We start from the raw sequence: 24,238 nt of genomic DNA, 5'->3' as shown, positions 1-24,238 counted from the left end.
GGGAAGAGTATGTTTACATGCTTAAGAAATTTGAGAATGTGGTACCAAACGTTGCAAAAATAGCATGACCTTTTTTCCCTTTTGAATATGTTGTGGAGAAGATGGAAATTTGCAGTAGCTGAACATAACTCTTCATAGCAAGAATTTAATACAATTTTTTCCTTTTAGTTCAAAACTCTGGGAATCTTTGTTATTGCTGATTCTCTGTTAATGTCCTGACGTTTTTGTTTTCTTCATTCCAAGACACAAGTTTCCTTTTTTGTCTGCCTTGTACAGTCAAATATCTTCTGGGTTCAGAAACAAACCTGATGTTACAAGTCAGTGATACTGAGGCTTTAATTTCAGATCTAATCAAAGTCCCATCCCCTTGAAGATGTATGACAGGGCGACTCTTTCCTTAATGTATAGCAAGCTTCTAGTAACTGGGTATTAATGTCATTCAGGAGTAAATGTGTGTCCATTCAGTTTTACACTTAGCTGTACTTCTGTGTACCAGTAGTCCAGAACACTTCTTTGAAGTAAATGGGTTTGGTAAATGACTATAGCAAAAATGCACCAGACTTTTTTAAAATTCGACTTGTATTGGGGGAGACTTTTTCAACAGACTTTGTGTCTTCTAGGTCTGTAACATGTAGTTGTGGTTTGGTGTTTTTTTCACATAAATGGTATTTTTCTTACAGAGCCTGATGCAGCAGAAGAATTTACTGAACCAACTGAAGTTGAATCAACTGAGGTAGTATTCACTGGAAAGACTGTCATTTTGTATAGCTTTAATGCCACTTACTTTTACTTTCATACCCTTTCTTATTTTTATTTTAGTATGTAAACAGACAATTCATGGCAGAGACTCAGTTCAGCAGTAGTGAGAAGGAACAGGTAGATGAGTGGACAGTTGAAACGGTTGAGGTAAGATCTTGTGTACTGCAGGTAAAATTGCAATCCCTGTTTCCGCTGACTCACAATTCATGATAGGTTTTAGTATTGCACCCTTTTCCCCCCAGTATATTTACATATATTTAAGTAGGCTTGGAATCACTACTCACTCTTCAATTACATACTCAGCTCAGGAATACCTAAAATAAAAACAATGCAGTCTGGCTAAGTTTGCAGAGAACTTGCTTTTGTTCAATAGTGGCTTGCTTGGAAACATGAAACCTTAAGAGTCTTAGGCTTAAAAAGACTTAAAAGATTCTAGAGCTTTTTTTTTTTTTTAAGAGAACTTTGCTACAAATGTAGAACTCTACGTTTATCTACCCAGCTGCTGACAGCATGGCGTACTTATGCATTTCATTGAGCCGTTCCATGCAGAGGGAGCTGAAAATTAGTGTCTCAACTAACACCAACTCCAGATTCCTGTGCACATAATTTGATGTTAAAAGATGCTTGTATGTACACCTCTGCATTCAAAAACTGTAGTTCTTCGTTATTTAACTTTTTACACCTTTGCAGTTGAGGGATAGTTCATTGTGATGTTTGTGGTATATTGCTATTGGGATCCGTTCCCAGTCTAGTAATCTAGACTTTTGACTTAACTACATGTGCAAGTCCGTGATTTTATTAGACTAGAATTTGTGTTCTTCGTGTACTGGAAAGGACAAGTCATATGGAGTCATTAACTTGTTCGGTATGTTGGAACTTGGGTTGTGTCCTTCTGTTAGGAACAGGTATGAGCAGTATCTTTCAGGTGCTGGAGACTTATTTTTTGATTCATTTTAGCCTTCTGCAGCAGCAACTTAGAGATGGTCAATTCTTTTACACTCTCTTCCTTGGTGTCTTCAGGCTCTTTAAGTGTAGGAGTGGAGTAAGTGTTCATTGTTCCATCAAGTGGTGAAAAAGAGAGCCGCCATTTTGATCTTATAATCTAATCCACATGATTTTACATTCGATCTGGCTGAAATTTGTATCTTATGGTACCTGAAGACTACTAAGAGATTTAATAATACTTAGGATGGGTGTGAGACTTCTAGAACGAGTTAGACAATTTTGCCGTGTATGTGAATGATTTGGTAGAATCTTGTCATAGTATTCTATTCCCTTACTTAAAAACCTCTAAAATATCACTGCTATTGAATGTGATTTAAGAAATCCCTTAAATAAAAAACATGAAGAAACCCTCCAAAAACACACAGTAAAGCCATGCTTGATTGGGGTATTCTTACAAGACACAGTATTTTAAAGTTAGCTTGATTGGCTTCTATCTGTCTTGAATATACCCAGATTACATCTGCGTTTCTACCAACTGTCCAGAGTAGGTTAGAGGTTCAGTTCTTTCTGTTTCCTACTATTAGGTAGTACGGATGAAGACACAGGAGTATAGGAAATGTCCTTACAATTGAAGCCTGTTGTGCTTCCCTCTGTTCTTAAGCTGTAAGGCTGTATATTGCGCAGCTGAAAACTCAAGACACTTCCTCATGGGTATAATAATATGCAGTAACTGTATTAGTATGGTAAAATAATTCAAGTTGTAGTTTATCAGACTGATTTCAGAAACGCTTCATTTTCCATGTCTGAACTAGTCTGCTAAATCTGGATTCTCTTCAGCTTTGTTTGCATAGAACAATGCAATACAAAGAATATATATGTCAGTTGTCCTTCCTGTCCCAATTTCTTGGACTATGTATGAATGAGCAGTTCAGGAAAATTTAGAGTTGAAGACTGTTTCTTCATCATTAAGAAGATTACTTTCTCAGATATAACACAAAAAGGGGAAATTGAGAATAACTGTCTTTGAGATGACTCTTTCTGTTCTTATGGGCACCAAAATCCCATTTCTCGTGGGAATGCAACTGAGCTGTCTTTAGGGAAGATGATGATGATGCACATTGTGCTCTTCAGTTGGAGACAGTTTTGGCATCAATATAGTGAAGAGCTGTGAATGGTAGCTGTTAATTTTGGAAGCTGATAGTATTTGGAAAGAGAACATTTATGCAGAAGATTTCCATGATTGTTATGAAGAGGAAGGCTATCACAAACTCATCTCTTTTTCAGTAACCCTCCAGTAGATGTGGTACATTCAAGATTTCTGTGGTATGGTATGTTTATAGTTTGAGAAGTGATGGTGTCTCACAATGACATTTCTGTATGGGCCTTCCATAAGTTTTAAACTAAAGAATTCGCTTGTGAATTTTCAAAGTGTATTTGCATTTGGATTATGTGACGTTTTAATTTTGGTGAAGATGTGCTTTATTGGTAATAGTGGGGGGGTTGTTTGTGGGTTACTTTTGTTGTTGTTTTGGGGTTTGTTTTTTTGTTTGTTTGTTTGATTATATTTTAACTGCTTCCTTTGTGACGAGTACCTGAATCTGTTTCTGTTTGTATACAAAGTTCTCTGTGCTTTAGCTTATGGAACTTCAGTTGTATAGATGTGTATTTTGTAGAATTGGAAACTGTTTTGTGACTGCCAGAATACAAATTAGTTCTCGTTGGTTTGTGGTCTCTTTCTGTTTTTACCTCTCCTTTCCTCCTGCTTTGCCCCCTGGCTTTCTATAGCCTGTCATTTTCCTTTGATTGTGTCTGGGCAGCTCTGCCTGCTGAAAAGGTCAAGGGGCAGGGTGTCAGGAGGCAGGGTGTCAGAAGGTGAACATGGAATTTGATAAGTCATACTATTCTGCAGAGGGGTTCAGCTCTTGTAAAACAAAAGTTTCACCTTGCTGCTGTGCCCCCAAGATGAATGGAAATGTATGGTCAGGTAGTAATTTGGTTTGTGAATAATGATGCCTATATTTGAGTGGTCTCTGTACCTTCTTCATGCAGCAGACTTAGAAAGCTGTTAAGGTTGGAACTACGTCCTGTCCCTCAGCAAGTTAATACACAAAATTTGAGTGTATTTTATAGTTTCATCCTACTGTGATTATAATACATCTAAGTACCTAGTAGTGATAATAAGACCAAAGGAATAGGCCATAAACAGTTCCTTTTGACATTGAAGAGATATGAAAAAGACAGTATAAAACATTAAGCACCATCTGCAGTTAGTACTGTACTACTTGTGAAAAAGGAAAATGCTTGATAAAATTTTGCCCCTGTTCTGTGTTCTTGATTATTCTGTCAACGTGTTTTTTTCTTGAAGATACTGAATCGTTACGAATGACTTGGGTTTCATAAGCTGAGTGATAATACTCAAATAATTGAGAATGGTTTTGGTAATAAATACGTAGGAGATGAGTGGCTGCTGGTTTTATCTCTCAAGTTTCACCTAGTCATCTGGCTTGCTGCTTTTATTTTTTTACTTCCATTTTTAAACTTTGTAATGTGTAAGAGGTCTATATATGTGCTGTAAATAACATTTTCAGAAAAAAAAATTGCCCTCCCAGGGCTTAATTCTTCATTAATTTGGAAACAGTCCATAATTTGAGGTTCAGGGACTGTAACAGTAAAGCAGTTGTGCGTGTTCTCTGGTGTGGACAGCCTTAGGGTATACATCCATGGGAATTTTCAGATTGCTTCTCTTCAGATGGGTGGTAGAGGAGATGTGGATCTGAAGGGAATCTTGAAGAGGAATGTAGGTTTTTGTTGTTAGGTTTTTTTGAGGCTTTTGGTTTGGGTTTTTTTTTCCTAATTTTCTGTTTGATGGCTAGGGATTTGGTCAAGGAGTCATTGGAGTTGGAGGCAATTGCATGTGCAGAATGTTACTTACAGTGTTTGTAAATCTGAGCAAGGAGTAGGCATACTGAAAGATGCTGTAGGTTTCTTTGAGAAATTAAAAACATTTTACATGCTTTGAGGGTGGACATCAGGAGTTGAAGTTTAAAGTTCGGACCTGTGATTATAGAACTGGTCTAAAATAAGACTGTTCTGTCACTTGTCATGACCGCTGTACACAAATCTTGTCTTCTGCAGTTCTAATAAGAAACCAGGTATTTCACATGAAACAATTGAAGCTTTCAGGTGTATGTATGCTAAGTTATATCCTGTGCAGCTGTCAGTTAAAGGCTTACCTGTTCATCTGGCAGATTATTATTAATGAAAAGCTCAGGGGAACAGAGAAACAATAGATGTCTAAGTCATTGATAATAATCTTCTATTTAAAGGACAGTTCTTGACATGAATGCAAATTGAAAATGGCACTTTTGTGTTATGGGAGTTGCCTAAAGAGCAAAACTGGTTAGGAACATGAAAGTGCTACTTCATTCAACTCGACCATCCTTGTAACACTGTTTTCAAACTGTTTGATGGTGGATATTCTTAGATGCTCATGCTCAGCTTTCCTGGTTGCTCTGTTGCTCTGCTGTCTTTGATAAGGTGGTATTTGAAAGCATGTTGCTGTTGTTCGTACATTTATGTGCACCATATTGGAATATGTCTAGTAAAACTGAGCTTTCCTGCCCACTATGAGCTGTGCTTCTGCTTCTGGTGTCCCCCCATGGTGCTGTCTTGCAATCCTTCCGTCATGCAATGCTGCCTGCTGTTCTCTGAGACCCTAGATCAGCTAGCTAGGATAACACTTGAGAATTTGGGTCTAGATGTGGCTATGAAAATTAAAAATGAAGTCTTAAGAGACCCAAAATTTCTGACTACTTAATTTACCAAAAAGGTATGAGAAGATAATCATTCTCCATCTGTGCATATTTCTGAAACTTACTCTTCCCTGACTTTCTTTAAATTCCCAAATGTTGATATGTTGGTGTCTCAAATTCTGCTCTAAAAAAATGCTTGTAATATTGAACAAATTCTTTGTTAGCGCTGTTCTTAATGGGGAGTGGAGTAGATGGAAAGAAAATTGAGTACAATCTGAACTTACTAATGCTGTGAAGTCCTCAGATCAGAAGCTGGCCGCCAGTATTGGCATGACTGTAGGGGGATGTAGTATTTTCCTTCAAGAACACTGTAGTAATTAAGTCAATAATGAATTAGGCAACAGCCATAAACTTCAAGAACTACCGACTCACTTCTGTGACATCTTTTCTTAAGCTGAAATTTCAGTTGATTGCTTGTTTCTTGTTAGGTTGTAAATTCGCTGCAGCAACAGACACAAGCTACATCTCCTCCAGTTCCTGAACCTCACACACTCACTACTGTGGCTCAAGCAGATCCTCTTGTTAGAAGACAGCGGGTACAGGACCTTATGGCGCAGATGCAGGGCCCGTATAACTTCATGCAGGTATGACGAACCCACCCTACTGTGAAGCTAGAACCAAAGACACAAAATGGCACTTTCTGGCTGTTAGTCATGATTTAAAGTCTCCTGTAGTTTATTTGAAAGATACAGTGGTTGTGCAAACCACATGGCGCTGTATGGCAAGATCCTCATCTAAAGCCTGTGAACCTGTATTGCTGTCAGAGTACACTTAGAATGTTACTTAGCTTTTCAGTCCTTCTTTGTACTACATCTACAGAGAAGGCAGAAAGTCATGCATCACTGGGTGCCATAGTATATTCTGCTTAAGTCAGACCAGCTGCAAAATACCTTTCTGTAAGCTAGTTCTAAATTTTGTGTTACAAAAAAACTTACACAACACATGAAGACAATACTTTTTGGGTTACTTCTTGAAGGCTCTCCTTTAACCTGTAAAGTTAGAACAACTAGAAAAACATTGGGAGATAATGGAATACATCAGAAAAAGCTTCTTGTCTTCCACAAAGACAGACACCTTGGTAATAAGTGAGGCATACACTATTTACATTCTTTTTTGTGTTTCTTTATACAAAGTGCTGATTTATGATCAAGAATAGTTTGCTGCTTATTCTGTCTGGCTGTTAGTCTCCCTCCAGTTAACCTTTTGGTCAGATAAGCTCTAATGTGTATATACGGACTGAATTTCTATTGTGCTAAATACATTCTGCAATTTTTAGTATCTTAGTTGCTTTAAACATATGGTAAGACCACCAGTTGTAACTGTGGGCTAAACTTCCATTATTGTGACCTGGTTGTTTCTGTATTATGGATGTTAATATTTTTTAAATACAGTAAGTTGGATTTGATTTTATTATTCCTACCCCAGGACTCTATGCTGGAGTTTGAGAACCAAACACTTGATCCTGCAATTGTATCTGCACAGCCCATGAATCCAGCACAGAATTTGGACATGCCACAAATGGTTTGCCCTCCAGGTTTGTAATGGTAAATCCTAAACATAAATATTGGGGAAGCCTGCAAGTCAAGTCGTCTCTTAGAAATGCTTCAGTTACTGCTACATAGTGAAAGGGTCATCACAAGTAATTGATAAAAGTGTGATTTTTCTCAGAAATGTGATTGTACGTCTGAAGCATACTATTCATAGACTTGTGATTCTCACATGCTTCTAGGTTTTGCTGGGAAATGTGGAACATGATAAACTTTTTTTTTTAAGATGGGCAAAATAGTTTTGCTTAGTCTTTTGAAATTGTTGGATAATTTTGGACAACTGGAAAATATGTCCTTTGCATGGAAATTGTAATTGGTATTTTGAGTATAGCTTTGCCATGCTAAAAGGATAATCATCTTTGCGATGATCAACTCTCAAATAACTGAATTGGATAAGGTGGTAATGCTATTCTGCGAAAGGTTTGATTGTACTATGTAGTAAGTGAAATTATTTTACTTCAGTTCATGCTGAGTCGAGACTTGCCCAGCCTAACCAAGTTCCTGTGCAACCAGAAGCTACACAGGTAAAATGTTTATTAAATTGTATTTTGGATTTTAAATTGATTTTAGGCTTCATTGATGTTACAATAGGATTTTAATTCCTAACAATATGAGAAACTCAAAAGAAAAAGCTGAAGTTCTGATTTTGGGAAATTGCTTATCTCCCTTATCTCTTCAACATTGTTGCTTATAAGCATTACTATATACGGTTCTGTGCTCTGCAGACATTGCATTTTTTTTATAAGGGAGTTTTATCGGTCATTATCTTGTTTGGAAAACTCAGGTTCAAGGTGGAAGTACAAGTTTACTGAGGAAACTGCATTTCTAACTAGAGGCCTCTTAAACTGAAGGGCACAAGCACGGAAGCAGTTGCAGTTTGCGCTGCTCATTCTAATGGCCTAGTGTGAACTTCTCGGCAGCTGCCAGTTCTTTCAGTCTGTGGGGCTCACCTCAAGTCTTTAAATTCAGTATGTGGATATGATTTTAATTTCACAAATTGACTCCCACATGCCTGTGTGTTAGGCTGCCATCACTTAAAATCTGTGTTCCATGTGACGGTGAATTTTAAGTGGGTTTTTTTTTATGATTCAGAGGAAGGCGTTAGGAATACTGTTTTGTGTAGTCCTACTCTAATACCGCAGCTTAACTTGAGGTTTCTGAGTGCATTCTGTTCAAGATTGACTAATAATTGGACATGTCAACCTTTGTCTAGTAACGTTCTCTTTCATGTTAAACCATGTGTAGTAATATTTCTAATTTGGATAGAAACAAGTTGTCCTTTATCTGCTTATTTGCGACAGAAATGCCAAAACCAAAATAACTTGGTTAAAGGGCAGTCTGTATCTGTTCAAGTGGGTGTCAGACCACAAATAGACTTAATGGATTAACTATAGTTTGTGGCCTGTTTTTTCACTTGTTCTGTTAAGGATTACTCCCAGTTGTTTGCTTGGGTAGTATTTTAATACTGGAGTTGTAGAGCAGTCAGGATGAGTTGAGTGTGGTTTTCAGTTGAGCTTTGCCAAAAATTTCTAAGTAGGATCTCTTAAACTTGCTTTGCAATGTAGAAATTATGTATTCAAGAACTTCCTGATTTTGTATTAAGCGTATGTGGCATCTCTGAAGGACTGCTGGTCTCAAGTAATGAATCTGATCCCTGTAGGTATTTGAAAACCAAAAGAAAAATCTGGATTGATTGTGTATCTCAGAGTAATGGTAGTGTAAATTGTTTGCTTTATCTTTCCAGCTTAGAATCTGCAAGTTTTAAGTCACTCGTTTGTATAGAAACAGGAATGTGGGCTTTTTCTTTGAGTGTCCTCTGTATGTACCTCCTGAAGTGCTAGTAGTCTCAGTGCTTTTTGTTGGTTTGTAGGTGCTGAATAATTTTTTGGCAGAGTTCCTTCTGCATTAGCTTTTATTTTACTGTTAAATTATGCCTGTCAGTTACTCCAATGGATTTTTTTTTCTTATTTTCCTTATCTCAGCCAGAGCTGCTCCTTATTCTCTTGGGGATCTTGCAAGCAGTAGCTAAACTTAGCTCTTTTGAGTGTTCAACAAGATGATGTGAAGACACCCATCAGTCGTTACCAGTTGCCTCTTAAAGTCCCCAGTAGCCTTAAATGCGAAGTCCTCTGCTTTGCTGGTCAGAGTTGTCACTGGACTCTGTGCAGGGGAGCAGAGGCTTTAAAATGAGGGAATTCGGTCCATTGGAAACCAGCACTTCTCTATTTCTGTGTGAGCTTGGAGTTCTCTCATTTAAACTTTTATATATTTCTTGCTCCCTCTGTCTATCTTTCCCCAGCTTTTGTGTTACAGTAATTGAGGTTGCATAAGGAAGTGAGGAGAAGGATGTGTTCGTTAGTAAAAGCAAATGCCTGTCCAGCTGATTCAGAAATACCCACAGAACACAGTCTGGCAGGGGGTGGGTGGTATGGCACATTAGAGTATGTCAGGATGAGGTGGTTAAACTTCTTGTTAAAAAGCACTTATTTTTTAATGGTTGTAGGGATTTGCTGGAATACCTACTTTTTACTAGAGAGTACCATTCATTCCAGAGTTCTCTGATACTTTTTATAAAACTGTGTGTGAGCGTCAGCTGACTTTTGGGGGCTTTGGGGTTTATTTTGTCAGGTTCCCTTGGTTTCTTCTACAAGTGAGGGATATACAGCCTCCCAACCCATGTATCAGCCTTCTCACACAACAGAACAACGGCCACAGAAAGAATCAATTGACCAGATTCAGGCAAGTCAGATTTCACAGGGGTGGGAAGGACTCTGCTTGCAGGTGTGATCAAATGTTAGTCTATGCTTTTTTTATAAATAAAGTTTTGTAACTTTTAGTTATCTATTGGTAGGGCCACTTCAGTTCCATTTCATTTCAGAAATTTGAGCCTGTCCGTGACCAGTAAGTCCTTCACAGTAAGAAGACACTTAATTTACAAGATTGTTTAGTTAGAAGTAACATGCCAGCATCAGTGTTGTTGGCTTAGGAAATGGGATTTAGTTTTTCACATTGGCAGTTAGCACAGACACTTGTTCATTTCCCCCCTCTAATTTTTTCTAGTTGTGTTTCAAGTTAATGAGGGAGCATGCTAGGGTTTTCCTTTCCTATTATTCTGTTGTGAATGAGGCTGTTCAGCTGAAATAGAAAACACTCATTTTTTGAGGTGAACCTGAGACATTGTTACTCCTCCCCTGCCCCCCAAGTGATTTTTTTTTTTTTTAAGGTTTCGGTATTACTCAAAAACTGCTAAAATGTTGTTTGTTTCAATTATTAGGCTTCAATGTCACTGAATGCAGACCAGACCCCGTCATCATCATCGCTTCCCACTGCATCCCAGCCTCAGGTGTTCCAGGCTGGATCTAGCAAGCCTTTGCATAGCAGCGGAATCAATGTTAATGCAGCTCCATTCCAATCCATGCAAACAGTAAGTAGTAAATTCATACTGAATCCCTGTATTTTGGTAGCCATTCCTTTTGTTGTTAAATAAACACTGGAATCAGTCATGTAATTAAATAAACAGTAATGTGATACTCATGTTTCTCAGACTTGCGTGCTTCTTTGTGTGATGTGATGAAGAAATGTAAAAAATTAATTGGACCAGAGCTATTTCTCTAATGTTACAGGTATTCAACATGAATGCACCTGTTCCTCCTGTTAATGAGCCAGAAACCCTTAAGCAGCAAAACCAGTACCAGGCCAGTTACAACCAGAGTTTCTCCAATCAGCCTCACCCAGTAGAGCAATCAGATCTTCAGCAAGAACAACTCCAGACGGGTAAATTTATCTTGGCAAAAACTAAAATGGTAGTAGCCTCAGCAGAGCAGACTGTCAGGCTGTGAAGTCCCAGGTGGTGCAGCAAAGCATGTCACATGTTCTCAAACATTTCTAGTCTTGTGAAGCCTTGCCCTGAAAAATAATTGGGTTTTGTTATTCTGTCTTGGTTTGAATATCCAACGAGGGTTGAAATTCAGTATATGTATCTCCAGCTATTAGAAGAATTTTGCCATTTGATTCAGTTTTATATGAGTTTAAAAAAACCACAAACAGGATTAAGGTTTGTGGTGAAGATGATAGCAGTATAGTGGACTACTTGCTCTGCTGATGTTAAGATTGGATGTTCCATAAATTTGCTTTAAAAAAGGTTGTACTACCTGAGATTACATTTTAGAAAGGAAATAGCTACAACTGAGAGCAAGTAGGGGCTGCTTCTCACAGATGCAAGGTTCACAAAGATCTAGAACCTGTTGCTAAAACCAGTTAGCCGTGGTTTGAATATAACAAGCAAAATACTTTCAAAATTAGCAACTTCAAAGAACCAAACAAACAGTAAAATAGAGTCTATGTACAAAGCTGTTCTTCACCCAGAACTCTCCTTTCCACAGAGATAAAATTTGCAGATGCAGAGAGGGATTTTGAGTGAAGGACTAAAGACAGAGATGACGAGGGTGAAGTGCTAACAAGTGTTGGAGGTGGAGTAAAGAAAAAGAGCTTGATCCTTTATAACTGATCATGACCTTGAAATTTGTCATCTTTGCAAGTTGGGATACTGGGGTGGGTGAATGAGAAGAGGGAGAACCAAGTTTTTGTTTTATCTATACTGGTTTTGAGCTGTATACAGGCACAAGGCAGAAAGTGTGTCTGGGGGATGCTGATGTGGAAGGTGGGCCATGCGGTAATAAAAAAATTACTGTAGCAGTAAATGGAGCTGTTGATACACAGAAAATGCAGTGGCTTTAGAACAAAATCTGCATACTGGGAGAAGGGAGGACCTATGCAAAAGCCCAGTGGTGCTCTGTGGCTGAGTGCAGTAGATGTAAAGTTGTTCCCTGTTGGGCGATTCTCTTGCATACGAGAGGGACACAACAATTTGAGATCTTGCCTCAGCATTTGGTATTGAGCTAAATTTTACAGCTGTTTTGCTCTTACATACAGAATTCCATCTTTTATTGCACTTGCTGAGCCTCTAACCCTTGGATTGCTTTTGTAATCCACTTCATTCCTTGCAATTCCTGTGAAGTGAAGATGTTGTGTTTCGAAGATGCACAGTCTCAAGCTATCCATCCTGCTCTTGCCTTTTGATTTACATGTTCTGTAGAATGTCCCAGCCTGTACAGTCAGAATGTCAGCTTTGTTAGAATGTTCTCATCAACCTTACCTTAGTCTGCACAGCTACACTTAACAGAGAGAATTTTAGTGAAAGCAGGTATTTCTTTGTGGCTCTCTGCCAGTTCAGGGAGGAGGAAGGTACAGAAGGGAGTTAACTTACTCATGCTGGGTTTTTTCCTCTAGAGTACGTGTTGCTGATTCTCAAAGAGTTTGAAATGGCACAGGAAAATTGTGCTTGCATTAGAAATGTTTGTTGCTAAGCTTACAGTAGAGACTTCTTGACACTGACTTAAATGAACTCTACTACTTCTGGGTTGTTCCGATACTGTTGGTTATCTTGACACATAAACTTGAGTTAATTATTTTTCTTTGAATGGGTGGGCATTTATTGATGTGTTCAGTGGTTTTTCAGAGCTTTGAGTATGTGGGAACATAAATTAAGAAACATAGGCTTCTATAATTCAATTTTTTTACCCCCCAATTCCAATATAGTGGTTGGTACTTACCATGGTTCCCCGGACCAGACTCATCAAGTGGCGGGTAACCACCAGCAACCTCCCCAACAGAATACTGGATTTCCACGTAACAGTCAGCCTTACTATAACAGTCGAGGAGTGTCTCGTGGTGGATCGCGTGGGGCTCGTGGCTTAATGAATGGTTACAGGGGACCGGCAAATGGATTTAGAGGTAAACAGCTTTGTTAAACTCTCATTTGACTTTTACTTACTTCTTTCTGGAAACTGTGTCAAGATACCAAGTGTTAAACTGACCCGCTGTTTTTATATTGTAGTAGAATCTCTGTAAGATATTTAAACTTGTAGGAAAAACTCACTTTGCTTTGGCCAACTTAAGCAACTGTAATTTTAGGTGTTTTGTTAGTCTTCCTACTAGGATGTAAGCAAAGCAGCATATTTTTTTTTCTTTCTGTGCTGAAGGCTTAGTCTTAGTTTGATTAGGCATCTACTGCAAGTATAAATAAGAAAACACGGAAATATCCAACAATTTCACAACCATAAAGTGAGGAATTCAGGTGCCAATTAATACTTCAAAAGTGTTCTTAAATTTCCAGTTATGGTAGAAGCAGTATATTTCAGAGTTCTGTGTTGCATCATGTGGATAATAAGCTGGATAATGTAGAAATAACAAGAAAAAAAACCGTCCAAAAGTCATTACTCTGAGGGGAATTAATAGGAGTGGAGGAATTATACTGCAGTTCTGGGTAAATAAAGAGAACTTTCATGATTCCTGGAGATTACTGTATGTGGCTGTCAATGTTACAAAGATGTGTGTGTTAGAATGGGGAGAGAGAGATTATTTCCTTGTCAGGTGTTCTGGGATTAAAGTAATGGATACAGTACTGTCTGCAATTGCCATGCTCTCTTCCCCTTGTGGTTGGAGGGTAGAGGAGAAACCTGCATAATACAAGTGATTGTGGTAGGGAATGCGGTGGTCACTACTTGTCTGTTTAAAATTGATCTGGATTCCAGGCCGTAGATTCTTGGGACTGGAGCCATCCTTGGACATGGTTCCCAGCACTCGGAAGGGTCTTGGCTCGGGAGCAGCTTCTTGCTTCAGTTGGCTGTTGTGGCCTTGTAGGTCGCAGCAGTTACATTTAGATCCTAGTGTAATGTTTAGCTCTGGATTGAATGTTACATAAATCAAACCTCAAATGACTTGAGAAATACATTGAATTGCTATCTTCTCCCAGTTCTTAATAGCTCTTCATTCTTGTTTCTTGTAATAATATTAGCACTGACATTGCAAACATTGCTTGACTTGCAAGTAAACAGTACTTAGTGAAGGGCTTTTCCCTCAGGTTAAGGTAAAATGCTGTTACTAGTTTTCTTTATATGGTAGCATGAAGTGAAAAGTTACAATTTCCAAGTAAAAGACTTGCACCCTGTTCCTTAGGAGGATATGATGGCTACCGTCCTTCCTTTTCCAACACTCCAAACAGTGGTTACACACAGCCCCAATTTAATGCTCCACGGGATTATTCAAACTACCAGCGGGTAAGTTACAGTTATGTTGTGACCTTCTTGAAGTAGAAGGAAGAAGTACCTGTAATTGAAAACACTCAAACAAAGCTATTAGCAAAAACTTTTCCAATGCTTTTTTTTTTTTCTTTTAATTGCTAATGAAGACAGTTTCAGGTACTGAACAGATACTTAGAAATAGTAGGCTGTTAAATGGCTGGTTAGAAATGGGAAATGTGTTCTGTTTCACTGATTGACCTCTAAAGGAATTAGTCAAGGAACTAGAGCAAAGTTGAGTAAATTATAAAGAACACTTTCTTAAATATAATTATTTTCTCAGCTTTGAGAAAGAAATTTAAGGAAGAACTTAAATCCATGGAAATTAACTTCCCAGACTTGCTGGGTATTTCCTGTCTTCTGCCATGCTGATACTTGAAATTTGTGTAGAATTTTGTTCTGAAGGAATTACACTGTTAGCTCAAAGCTTAGACTGACTTGAAAATGTAGAACTCTGTGTATCCCCAAACAAGTATTTATAGGCAAACGAGATGGCAGATTTTGGTCCTGCAGTTAGAATGTCATTTCATTTATTGACTGGTCCTTCAGAAAATCCATCTGTTTGGCCTTGGTGTAGTTAGAAAAATTTGAACACTAAATACATCTATTTACATTTCATATTCATATTGAACAACATATCCTGTAACTGGAGAGATAATTTGTCATTGTACATTTTATTTTTATAAGATTAATTTAAAATAATAAAATGCTGTACGTTGAAGTCACAGGTCTTTTGTCACTGCATATTGTTTTAAAAGCTCCTTATTTTATTGGCAATTAATAGCTTCCTGAAACATAACAAAATGCTCGGGTTTTATGTTTTAACTCCTTAAATTTCTTTGTTTCAGGATGGATATCAACAGAATTTCAAACGTGGCTCTGGACAAAGTGGACCTCGTGGAGCTCCTAGAGGTAATTTCCTCAGTAGTGAATAACTGATTTGTGCTGAATGGAAGTTTTTTCATCCATCTTAGGGAGTTTTGGGTTTAAAAAGTCACCTCACTCGTTATGCAGAGGGTCACGATTGAAAAATAAGAAAATAAGCTTTATTTTTCTTTGACCTTGTTGTTGACCCTGCTTTTGAACAGGTGTTGAACTTGGGAGGACCTCTTGAGGTCCCTTCTGACTTGAATTATACTGTGATACTTTGAACTTGGGATGGAATTTTAGTTGGCTGTTGAATGATATTCTTTGAAAAGGAGTTAAAACAAGAGTTGCTTTCAACACTTCCAATGTAGTAGAACTATTTAGTAGCCTTTGATTAATGAAAGCCTTAGGAAAGCCTTTTTTGTTTTGTTTTATCATGACTTAAGATCTGCTTACTAGCTGCATTAGTAGTTTGCAAGCAAGACTTGCTTATGCAGCAGACATTGGGCTTGAGCTGACTGTCAGCTTTCGAAATTGTGTATTACTCTGTTGCACTGAAAGATTTCCTACTGCATCTATTTTGGAGGCCTCTTCATTTAAGGATACAAAACTTCTCTCCATGCTTCTCTGTTCCTTGATCCTGTAGATTTTTTGATTTTAGCTTATGGAGCTGTGTTGTCCTGTAGTTTCATAAGAGACTTTACCACATGTTCCTCTGAGAAGACAAGAAAAAACCCCTACTTACATAATGAGGCTGTAGTTGGAACGTCTAAATTTTATTCTCAACACTATTTCCACAGTTCGACTTTTTTCTTTTTTTAGTAGATTTTTAGTCATGAGACTGTCTTCTGTCTCAATGATTCTAAAGGTCTTTTCCAACCTAAGCAATTTGATGACTCTATGATACAGAATTTTCCATGAGAATCTTAAGGTTTCACCAGAGTGGCTTGTCAGTGAGGACAGCTCGAGGCTGTATGTTGGCACTGCCTACGAAACCACAGCTTTTTGTGCAGTAGCTCAGTTTTGAAGAGTTCTGTCCTTGACTGTCTTGGTACTGAAAGACCTATAGTGTGGACTTGTGGTCTGAAGTTCAGTCTAGTCTTAGGCTGTGGTGAAACCCAGCACATGTTTTAGGAAGCACCACTTTAATGAAGAAAAATCTTGTGTTTTATTGTCAGGGATGTACAGGCAAACGTGAGAGGGATTCCCCAAATGATTTGCAGTTCTCATATACTGAGAGCGTGAGCTACAGGCAGTCTCTTTCTTAACAAAGGAAGAAAAGAATGGAAGTTAAAACATGATTAGTTAACTCACAGTACTTACATTTAAATTACAGTAAATCTTTGCCTTTACTGCAAAACTTTTTACTTGAAGTCATTATAGCGTTGAAGGTCTGGGGAAAGAAAAGTACTGTGATAAAGCTGAAAACTGTAAAGACAAGTTACGTCCTTTTGAGTTTTGATTGGAAGGAGCTTTTAGAACCATATATAATCCGGATACACACCTGGGAATTCTTTCCCAGTTAGAACCAGAGCTTTTAGGGTATTTTTTTTTTAATAACCTGACTTCATGCATAATTCAAGAACCTTTTTATGTTTTCTAGGTCGTGGAGGGCCCCCAAGACCAAACAGAGGGATGCCTCAAATGAATGCTCAGCAAGTGAATTAAACTAATTCATTGGATTACATAAAACGCCAAAAACAACGCTGGCCAGTGTACTATACATGTTACCAGAAGAGTTATTATCTATTTGTTCTCCCTTACAGGAAGTTTGTTGTAAAGGGACTATTTTCATTACCCATAATGACAGGACTACAGTTGCCAGCTTTATATTACCTGGATATTGAAAGGAACAAAACAACGTTTACTCTGCATGTTCTGTCCTAAGCATCATCTTGAGCCTTGCACATGAGATTCAGATTCCTCACCCTTGCTAAGAGTAAAGAAAAAGGCAATTTTCAGGGTGATACAATCTCCATGGTTAACTGAAGTTGCAGGAAAAAGCAAAGACTCACTTCTGACATTTAAAAGTGATGTAACAAATTTGGATAAAATCTGCAAATTTGTAAAGATTTACTGTGGTGGCAGTTGACAAAACTTAAATGTTCCCATGAAAGGATGGAAAAGGTGAAGTGTGGCTTGGTAGAGTAACTGCATTTCAGCTTTTTCTTTCTAAATTGAGGCACTGAACAGTTAAAGATGCGTAGTGATGCGTATTTCCCTAAATAGACAAACAGGCTTCTAGCCAGTTTTTGACAAAGAAGCACCCTTAGCTGCAGCACTCCTCATCACCAGGGCCCTATTTACTGTGGCTAAGGATTTAAGATCACTTGCATAACTGCTAATGTAATTGTGTAATTATTTTTTTATTAAAAAAAAAAAAGCTTTGATTTGGCACTTGAAAAAATTTTGCAACAAATGTGAGATATAATCTGGATGGCCACTGTGTATTTGATGTGAAGTATTTAGATATCTCTTTGAGACACTTAAGTTTCTTTGATAGCAATGACTTTTGTAAGGATTGGTATTCTCTTACCATTCCTTATGACTTGCACATTGTCTGTCACTAATACTTGACCTTGCTGTATTATCACCTAAATAACTGATGCCGGTACTGATGGAAATCTCTTAATGGATAATCATAACACTTATGGTCACATGTCCTTTTTTTGTCTTTCCTGCAGCCTTGAAGGTTTTAAGAAATCTCAAATGCCCGCTGCTGCTGCCCTTTTAATCGCTATCTTTTGAAAAGCACCAGTATGTGTTTGAATTGGTTTCCCCTTTTAAGGGAAATGACAGCCAGCAGTTACAGTTCTAATGGTATAAGCAAGACAAATAAAACATGTTTATAAAAATTGTATCCTGGAACACTGGTTTTCAACGACTGAAACAATTTTAATGTGATGGGGTGACATTTCATAAGGTTTTGAGGGTTTTTTTCCCCGATAGATTCTGTTTTTCCTGAATAGATGTAAACCTTCCTCCTGTTTTTTTTAGTGTTTTACCCTAATAGCTGTGACTTCTGGGAAACTTCTTTTTATGGACTTACTTTTCATCAAGGCAGCAATGTATAAATGGAATGGCATAAGACTATAGGAGCTGGAAGATACCAAGTCTTATTCAAGTTTTGCTACATACTTGTGGTGTAATCTTTGGAAAATCACTTGTGCCTACCTTTTGCGCACATGCACTCTCTCTGCAGTGGGGAGAATATATTTGATAGCTGCCTCCATAGAGGTGTTGGTAGTTCTGTTGCATTCTGTAGCACGTGCAAGAAGAAAAGTGCTATATACGTTAAGTATTGCTCATCAAATGATTCCAATGTGTGGAAAGGTGAAATTAAGGAACAGCTACATGTTGTTTTAACTGTTGTATACAAAACTGAAGGTTGTTTTCACTTTGAGGGTCGTTTCTACTTTGTATCACAACTGAACTTTTAGAACTTGTAGTCGGATGCTTTGACTTAGTTGTAAAATAATCTGAAACTCCATACAAATAGGTGGTAATATCACTTTTCCGTGTTGTGTGACGAGCGCAAATGAGAAATGTTTTTACTGAGAAAAGTGATAAGCTTGCAAAGACAATATTACACACCAGACATCTTGAAACGATGCTGATGACTAGAAGCAGCAGTTTTAGTCAAGGCCTAGAAACATTCCATACCAGTATAACTATATAAACTGCAGTCCACTGAGGAGTTGCTGTTCTGTGTCTTTTTTTAGGAAACTATTACTGAGATTAGTCCCAACTGTTTTTTAACTGGAAAAAAAATAAAAAGACAAACCTTCTAATGTTGAACTGATGTAGGAAAACAGTGAATTCTTTTTTTCAAAATTTCTTTATGGTTTTTGTGCATCAGCTTATTTTTAAATGGTTGGTAGAACACAAGCTATTCGGCTTTTTCCATTGCACACCAAATGCTTCTTAAATATCTGATTGTAGTTTGCCAGTAAACTTGCAGCATAATGAATTAAAGACCACTGAATGGATCAGATCATTCCATTTAAGGTTTTGGGGTTATTTTTTTTCCAACTTATATTTATTCATAAAACATGGGGTAGCTGAGAGGCCTCTTAAATGAGATACAACTTTGTAAGCTTTTTCATGTCTGAAAATGGTCTTTAGGGTTGGCTGCTCAAACTGTATGCTGACAGGGGGAGATGTGTTGTAATAACAAGCGTAAAACAAGTACATAAGATGTGATTAATTTGGGAATTTGCACTGACTCCTTTCATCTCGATACATGCATCTAATAAACAGTATACTGAAAAACTGGCTTGAGTCACAGTATGGCACATAGGTCCATCAGCTGGTTTTCTGGCCTGGTCAGGGGAGCTTTGGAGTATCTTCACTCCGTAACTTGGCTCTAGATCTGAGTTAAATCCACATGACAAGCACTCCTAGGTTTGTTTCTGTTGATAAATGCCATCTTTTGTACAAAGGCCATTATAGAAGTGATTGTATGGAGGTAAAGCGGTGGCAGCTCTGGGCTGCCTCTGTTGCAAAGACCTTTCTGGATGCTGTGGGTGAGCTGTGTTTATTCTAGTTTGGTGCTGCTGTGGGATAACTCGGGCCTGATGCCTGTGGCTGGAGAGCATGAGTGAGCATAACAAAGTGCTACTTCTGAGCCTGTATGTAGACACATCAATTGCACTTTTTGGTGGTGGTTTTATTTGATTCTTTTGTGAATCAGTCTTTTGAGAGGATAACAAGCTAGTTTGTGACTGCTTTCTTTCATATACAGCTACTATGAGGAGATAAGAGTTTTTTATATTGGCAGAGGCTTCATTAATATTTTTAGGCTGTGGTAACATAGTGTGTTATGTGTTTGAGAACGAACTAGCTTCAGCATCTTGACTTCCTCTTGGCTCTAATACAAGGATTCTTGAGTAAATTTATAAATCACTCAAGCTTCCAGATATTTTTACCTGATGTTACTGTGCCTGGGAAACTTGGATCCTTCCTATACAACCTACAACTTAAAATTTTTAACTCTGAAATCATGAGCTACTGTCTCATACGGAAAGTCAACACTGTCCTACATTTTATTTCTGTGTTCTCCCTGTGTACAGGCTGTCTTTAAGAACAGTTCACTGATACTACTTTTGGAGTTTGCTGTGGAGGGAGTTCTAGACCTCACTTAAGCCCTATTTTCTTTCCAAGTTACTGTCTTTTGTGTATAACGATCTCTAAAGCATAACATCATCCAGAGTAGTTGGAAGAATAATGCTGACTTCTTGTTAATAGCCAGTTAATGTGTTCTGCTGGGACTTTATAACTTTGAGAGAACTTCATGACCTTAAAAATGTGTCCTCTCAAAATGTCCTGGTGACCTTATTTGTTAGGCAGCTCTTGGATTGTGTTATAGGTTACCTTCATATGTGTCTTTGGAGAATGGTTCAAGATTCCTTCTTTCCCCCCAGATGGCATTTGAGGAACTACTTTGGAAAGAGAAAAGTTACCGAAAAGGCTTTAACTCTAGACTTAATACTGAAAAGATGATAGATGATACTGAAAAAGTGGTTGAACTTAATATGTTTAAAAGCAAATAGAGCAAAACCTTTGTGGTCCAGCGGGATTAAGATACAGACCCAATTGGTCAGGAAAATCTCAATTTTCCTGTGCTTTTTTTGAAGTTTTGGCATTGCCTAAGCTGAGTAGTTGACTTTTCTTGCCTCCTATTCGCAAGAACCATTCATCATGAATGCACATCTGAGATACAAGTATTGGGGCTCAGTAGACAAAATTGTGCTTTATTCTTCAATTTTCTCCCATCCCAAGTCTCCTGTGGATACAAAGGGACGTGAGAACAATGCTTCTTAACCAGCCCCATTAACGAGGCTGCCAGTCACCTCATGAAAAATAAATCATCCCTCTTGCTCATGCAAAACTTACTGATGGAAGTGTACACAAGGTATTGAAACATGCTTGAGGATACAAATTATACAAATTTATAGCTGGAGTTGAGGTTTGCGACTGTAATATAGTCTTTCAGATCTATGCAGCTATTACAGCATTCCATCTGCACTGAATGTGAGTGGGACTGGAAAGGTTTTAAATTGCTTGAGCTGGCACCAAGTTCAGTGGATGGGGTGGGTAGGTGTTCTTCACCACTGATTGACCAAAAAATCAGTGCCTCATCTGAAGAGCAAGCAGGAAATACAAGAAAATGATCCTGAACAATAAAACCTTCCTGTTGAACTTAGAAGATGATTTCCTTATTGATGATTCCTTGGCTTAAACATAGTTAAGATTATTGTCTGGAACTTGACTGGGAACTCAAACATTGCATAGTTGTATAGTTCCCTTCAATTCTGGTTTTCTCCAAATGACAAAATTTGTAAAAATGTCTTGGACTGTTCCATCACAACACCAGTGTCTGATTGGTCTCGTACTGATCTTGGCTATTTTATAGTCAGTGGCAGAACTTGACAGAAGGAGTTTTGACATGAACTTTGGGAAAATTCCCTTAATGTCAGATTACTGTAACTGATAGTCATGAAGAAGGCTAATCGCTTAAACTGATTTGTTTCTGGCCAATTTGTTTTTCTGGAGGGAGATGGAGAAGGTCCTTCAGACTTCCTGGGTTGCAAATACTGCTTGCATTTACACTCACATGTTCTTCATCCCACTCAGTGTGTTTTCCAAGCAGAAAGGTTCCATGCTTGTGGGAACCACTGCACCTGGCTGCTTAGAATTTGATGTTGCATTGAAATAATCTAACATTAAAAGGAAAGAAGACATCTGTGCTGTAGTAGACTGTTAAGAAACTTTAATGTCTCTTCCTCTCTGTGAAAGCAAACCCCTGACCCTCGTACACTTCTATGAAAACTTCAAAGCAGCAGCCTGGATTTCTGTTTATTCCTACGGGGTTTCAGAAACGGCGTTGCTGAATTTGTGGTGTGGTATGGCAGGGTCTCTGAGAAACTAATTTTCTAAACTATTTATCTAAGGGGAGAGGTGCTATTCCGTTAACTTTCTTAGGCTTTTTAAATATGATGCAATTAAAATTATTTGTGGCTCTGCAGATCTAGCCTTGATGGAGGGAAGGAAATGTGTTTTTCAAAATCCACATTGTGAAGCCATTTTGAGTGGCACTTAAGAGAACTGTATTAGAAAAACTTCAGTCTAACTTGACATTTTGTTCTGAATTACATTTTATCATTGTTAGTTCTTGCTGCAGTTTTTAACCCATTCGTTTTGAAAGCTAGGGTTTTGTTCCCCCCTCTACCTTTTAATGTTCATAAAATAATAAGATGAGTTTAGCTCTGTTCCAACTATGGTGGCCAATTTTTCCTTTCTATAAAATGTGCTCAAATACCCAACAGTGGATGAAGAGTACATCTGAAATTTTGCTATAAAGATAAATTTTAGTAATTATCCATTAGACTTTTATGAAATGAAAATGTATTTCCTGTTTTGAAGCTGTTCAATTTTAGAATAAATTTTAGTAATGCATCTACCGTATAAAGTCTTCAGAATTACATTTTAGTTAATTGTCAGGTTTAAATTTTCTGATGGCCTTAAACGTACCTGTATATATATCTTTGCAGTTCTTTAACTCAGCGTTTGAAACAAAATGGTCCATGGCTTATGTAAACATTTGAAAAATAAATCTATTTAAATGTTTTATGTCCTTCCCTTTTAAGCAAATATTTCATACCTCTCTACCTTAAGGAATGGTCTTGCTACGCTTCTGTTGCATCGATGGGTTTGTCTCAGTGAATGAGTTTACCTGGGTTCACATCCTCAAAAAATACTGTTCTTCAGCCTTTATGATTATTAATTCAATAGTCTTACCCTATTTTTGCTATATTTTAAAACAAATATTTTATTCCAAAACACATCCAGTGGTATTACACATTTTTCCTCTAATGTTACCTGGTTTAAAAGACTTCATTGTTCAAATGTTCAAGTTCAAAACCTTCTTTTTGGCAGTATTAAAAGCGAAGAATAAATATATCTATGCAAATAGCTTGGCTCAACTTTGGTATTGAAAGGTTGATGGTACACATTTTAGGTTTTTAGGTATAGGTTTGCTGTCAGTTTGAGAATAATTTCGTGTTTCTGAAAACTCTTGATAGAATTTAAACCAAGTCAGATGGATAAATCATTGTCCCATTGCAGCTCCGCAGTTGTGCAGCTTGGGATTTTGTATGGCAGATGTCTGGACAGCTGTGGTTTTATTAAACAGCGGAGCTGGAATGTTACAGGCTACCTAGTTTTATTGAGAAGCGCCAGGTTCCTAACATTTCTTGGGATTTCATCATTTAGTACCAGATAATGTCCCCTAACGTTTTGTTGTTTTTCTGTGTATGTGTTCTTTTTGCTTTCCGCAGCCTTGTTCCTGTGGGAATACTGTGTAACCAAGTGCCCTTTTCTGTGTTTCCAGCGCGTGACGCGGTGTTCCGCTAGCACAGGCTGGCAGTCGGTGGAAATGGAGTATCTTCATCAAATCACAGGCATGGTGTTTGCTCCCAACAGCGCTGTGTTTTGCAAGCAAGATTTATTTAGAACAAAGGATTTTAAAAAAATAAAGTAAGAAACCCCCAGTGTTGCCATTGCCATGGAATTTTGCTGTACCCCTTTATTTACAGTTACACGAGGACAGCTGGTGTGAGACCCTGCAGGCCTTTGCCCATCCACAGGGGCTGGCGAGTTTTGCTCTGTGATACATAATTGAGGATATGTAGGTGATTTCAACAGTCAACCTGCTTTGCCCTGGCCGGAGAATCTTTATTAATTAAGCAATTAATACGTTCTTCCTCAGCAGGCGCTTCGGTGCGGCTGCCGGCTCCGCTGGAGGCGTACGTGGAACATGGCCCCGCTGCGCCTTCCCCGCCGGGGGCCGCCCCGCGCCCCTGCCCGCCGCTCCGGGGCCCCCCCCCCCGCTGCCCGCCTCAGGGAGCCCGTCCGGGTCAGCCCCGGCGGGAACGGGACATTCGTAAACGCACCGTCCAGGCGCTGAGCAACGCGTGTGTTCGCTCGGCTCCGCTGCGGCTCTAACACGCCGGAACGCGGGTTCAGCTCTGCTCTCGGCAGGCAGCAGTTCCGTGGGGGCGCGCTGTTCCGCGCAGGCGGGCGGCGCGGGCAGCCCCGGGGTCCTGCGGCAGTGCACGGCGCGCGCGCCCTGCCCTGCCCCGCGCCGCGCCTCTCCCCTCCCCTCCCG

The 24,238-nt window shown here is 38.6% G+C and overlaps 1 protein-coding gene across 3 annotated transcripts in view; it reads left to right on the top strand.

Moving 5' to 3' along the window:
- CAPRIN1 (cell cycle associated protein 1) overlaps nucleotides 1-17,927 on the top strand; it is a 35,916-nt gene extending 17,989 nt beyond the window's left edge. Inside the window, exons 8-19 of one of the 3 annotated variants that reach the window (XM_056353168.1) lie at nucleotides 681-733; nucleotides 820-906; nucleotides 5,945-6,100; nucleotides 6,942-7,050; nucleotides 7,526-7,587; nucleotides 9,692-9,802; nucleotides 10,338-10,487; nucleotides 10,687-10,837; nucleotides 12,662-12,856; nucleotides 14,081-14,181; nucleotides 15,051-15,114; nucleotides 16,673-17,927. In XM_056353168.1, coding sequence (XP_056209143.1) covers nucleotides 681-733; nucleotides 820-906; nucleotides 5,945-6,100; nucleotides 6,942-7,050; nucleotides 7,526-7,587; nucleotides 9,692-9,802; nucleotides 10,338-10,487; nucleotides 10,687-10,837; nucleotides 12,662-12,856; nucleotides 14,081-14,181; nucleotides 15,051-15,114; nucleotides 16,673-16,737 — 1,304 coding nt within the window. In that variant the 3' untranslated portion in view covers nucleotides 16,738-17,927. The remainder of the gene's footprint in view (nucleotides 1-680; nucleotides 734-819; nucleotides 907-5,944; nucleotides 6,101-6,941; nucleotides 7,051-7,525; nucleotides 7,588-9,691; nucleotides 9,803-10,337; nucleotides 10,488-10,686; nucleotides 10,838-12,661; nucleotides 12,857-14,080; nucleotides 14,182-15,050; nucleotides 15,115-16,672) is intronic. The other 2 variants (XM_056353170.1, XM_056353169.1) reach the window with 2 other exon arrangements.
- Nucleotides 17,928-24,238: the final 6,311 nt, after the last annotated feature.

Source organism: Falco biarmicus, chromosome 10, assembly GCF_023638135.1.
Source record: "Falco biarmicus isolate bFalBia1 chromosome 10, bFalBia1.pri, whole genome shotgun sequence".
NCBI classification, from domain to species: Eukaryota; Metazoa; Chordata; class Aves; order Falconiformes; family Falconidae; genus Falco; species Falco biarmicus.
This window is presented reverse-complemented; position numbering and strand designations above follow the sequence as displayed.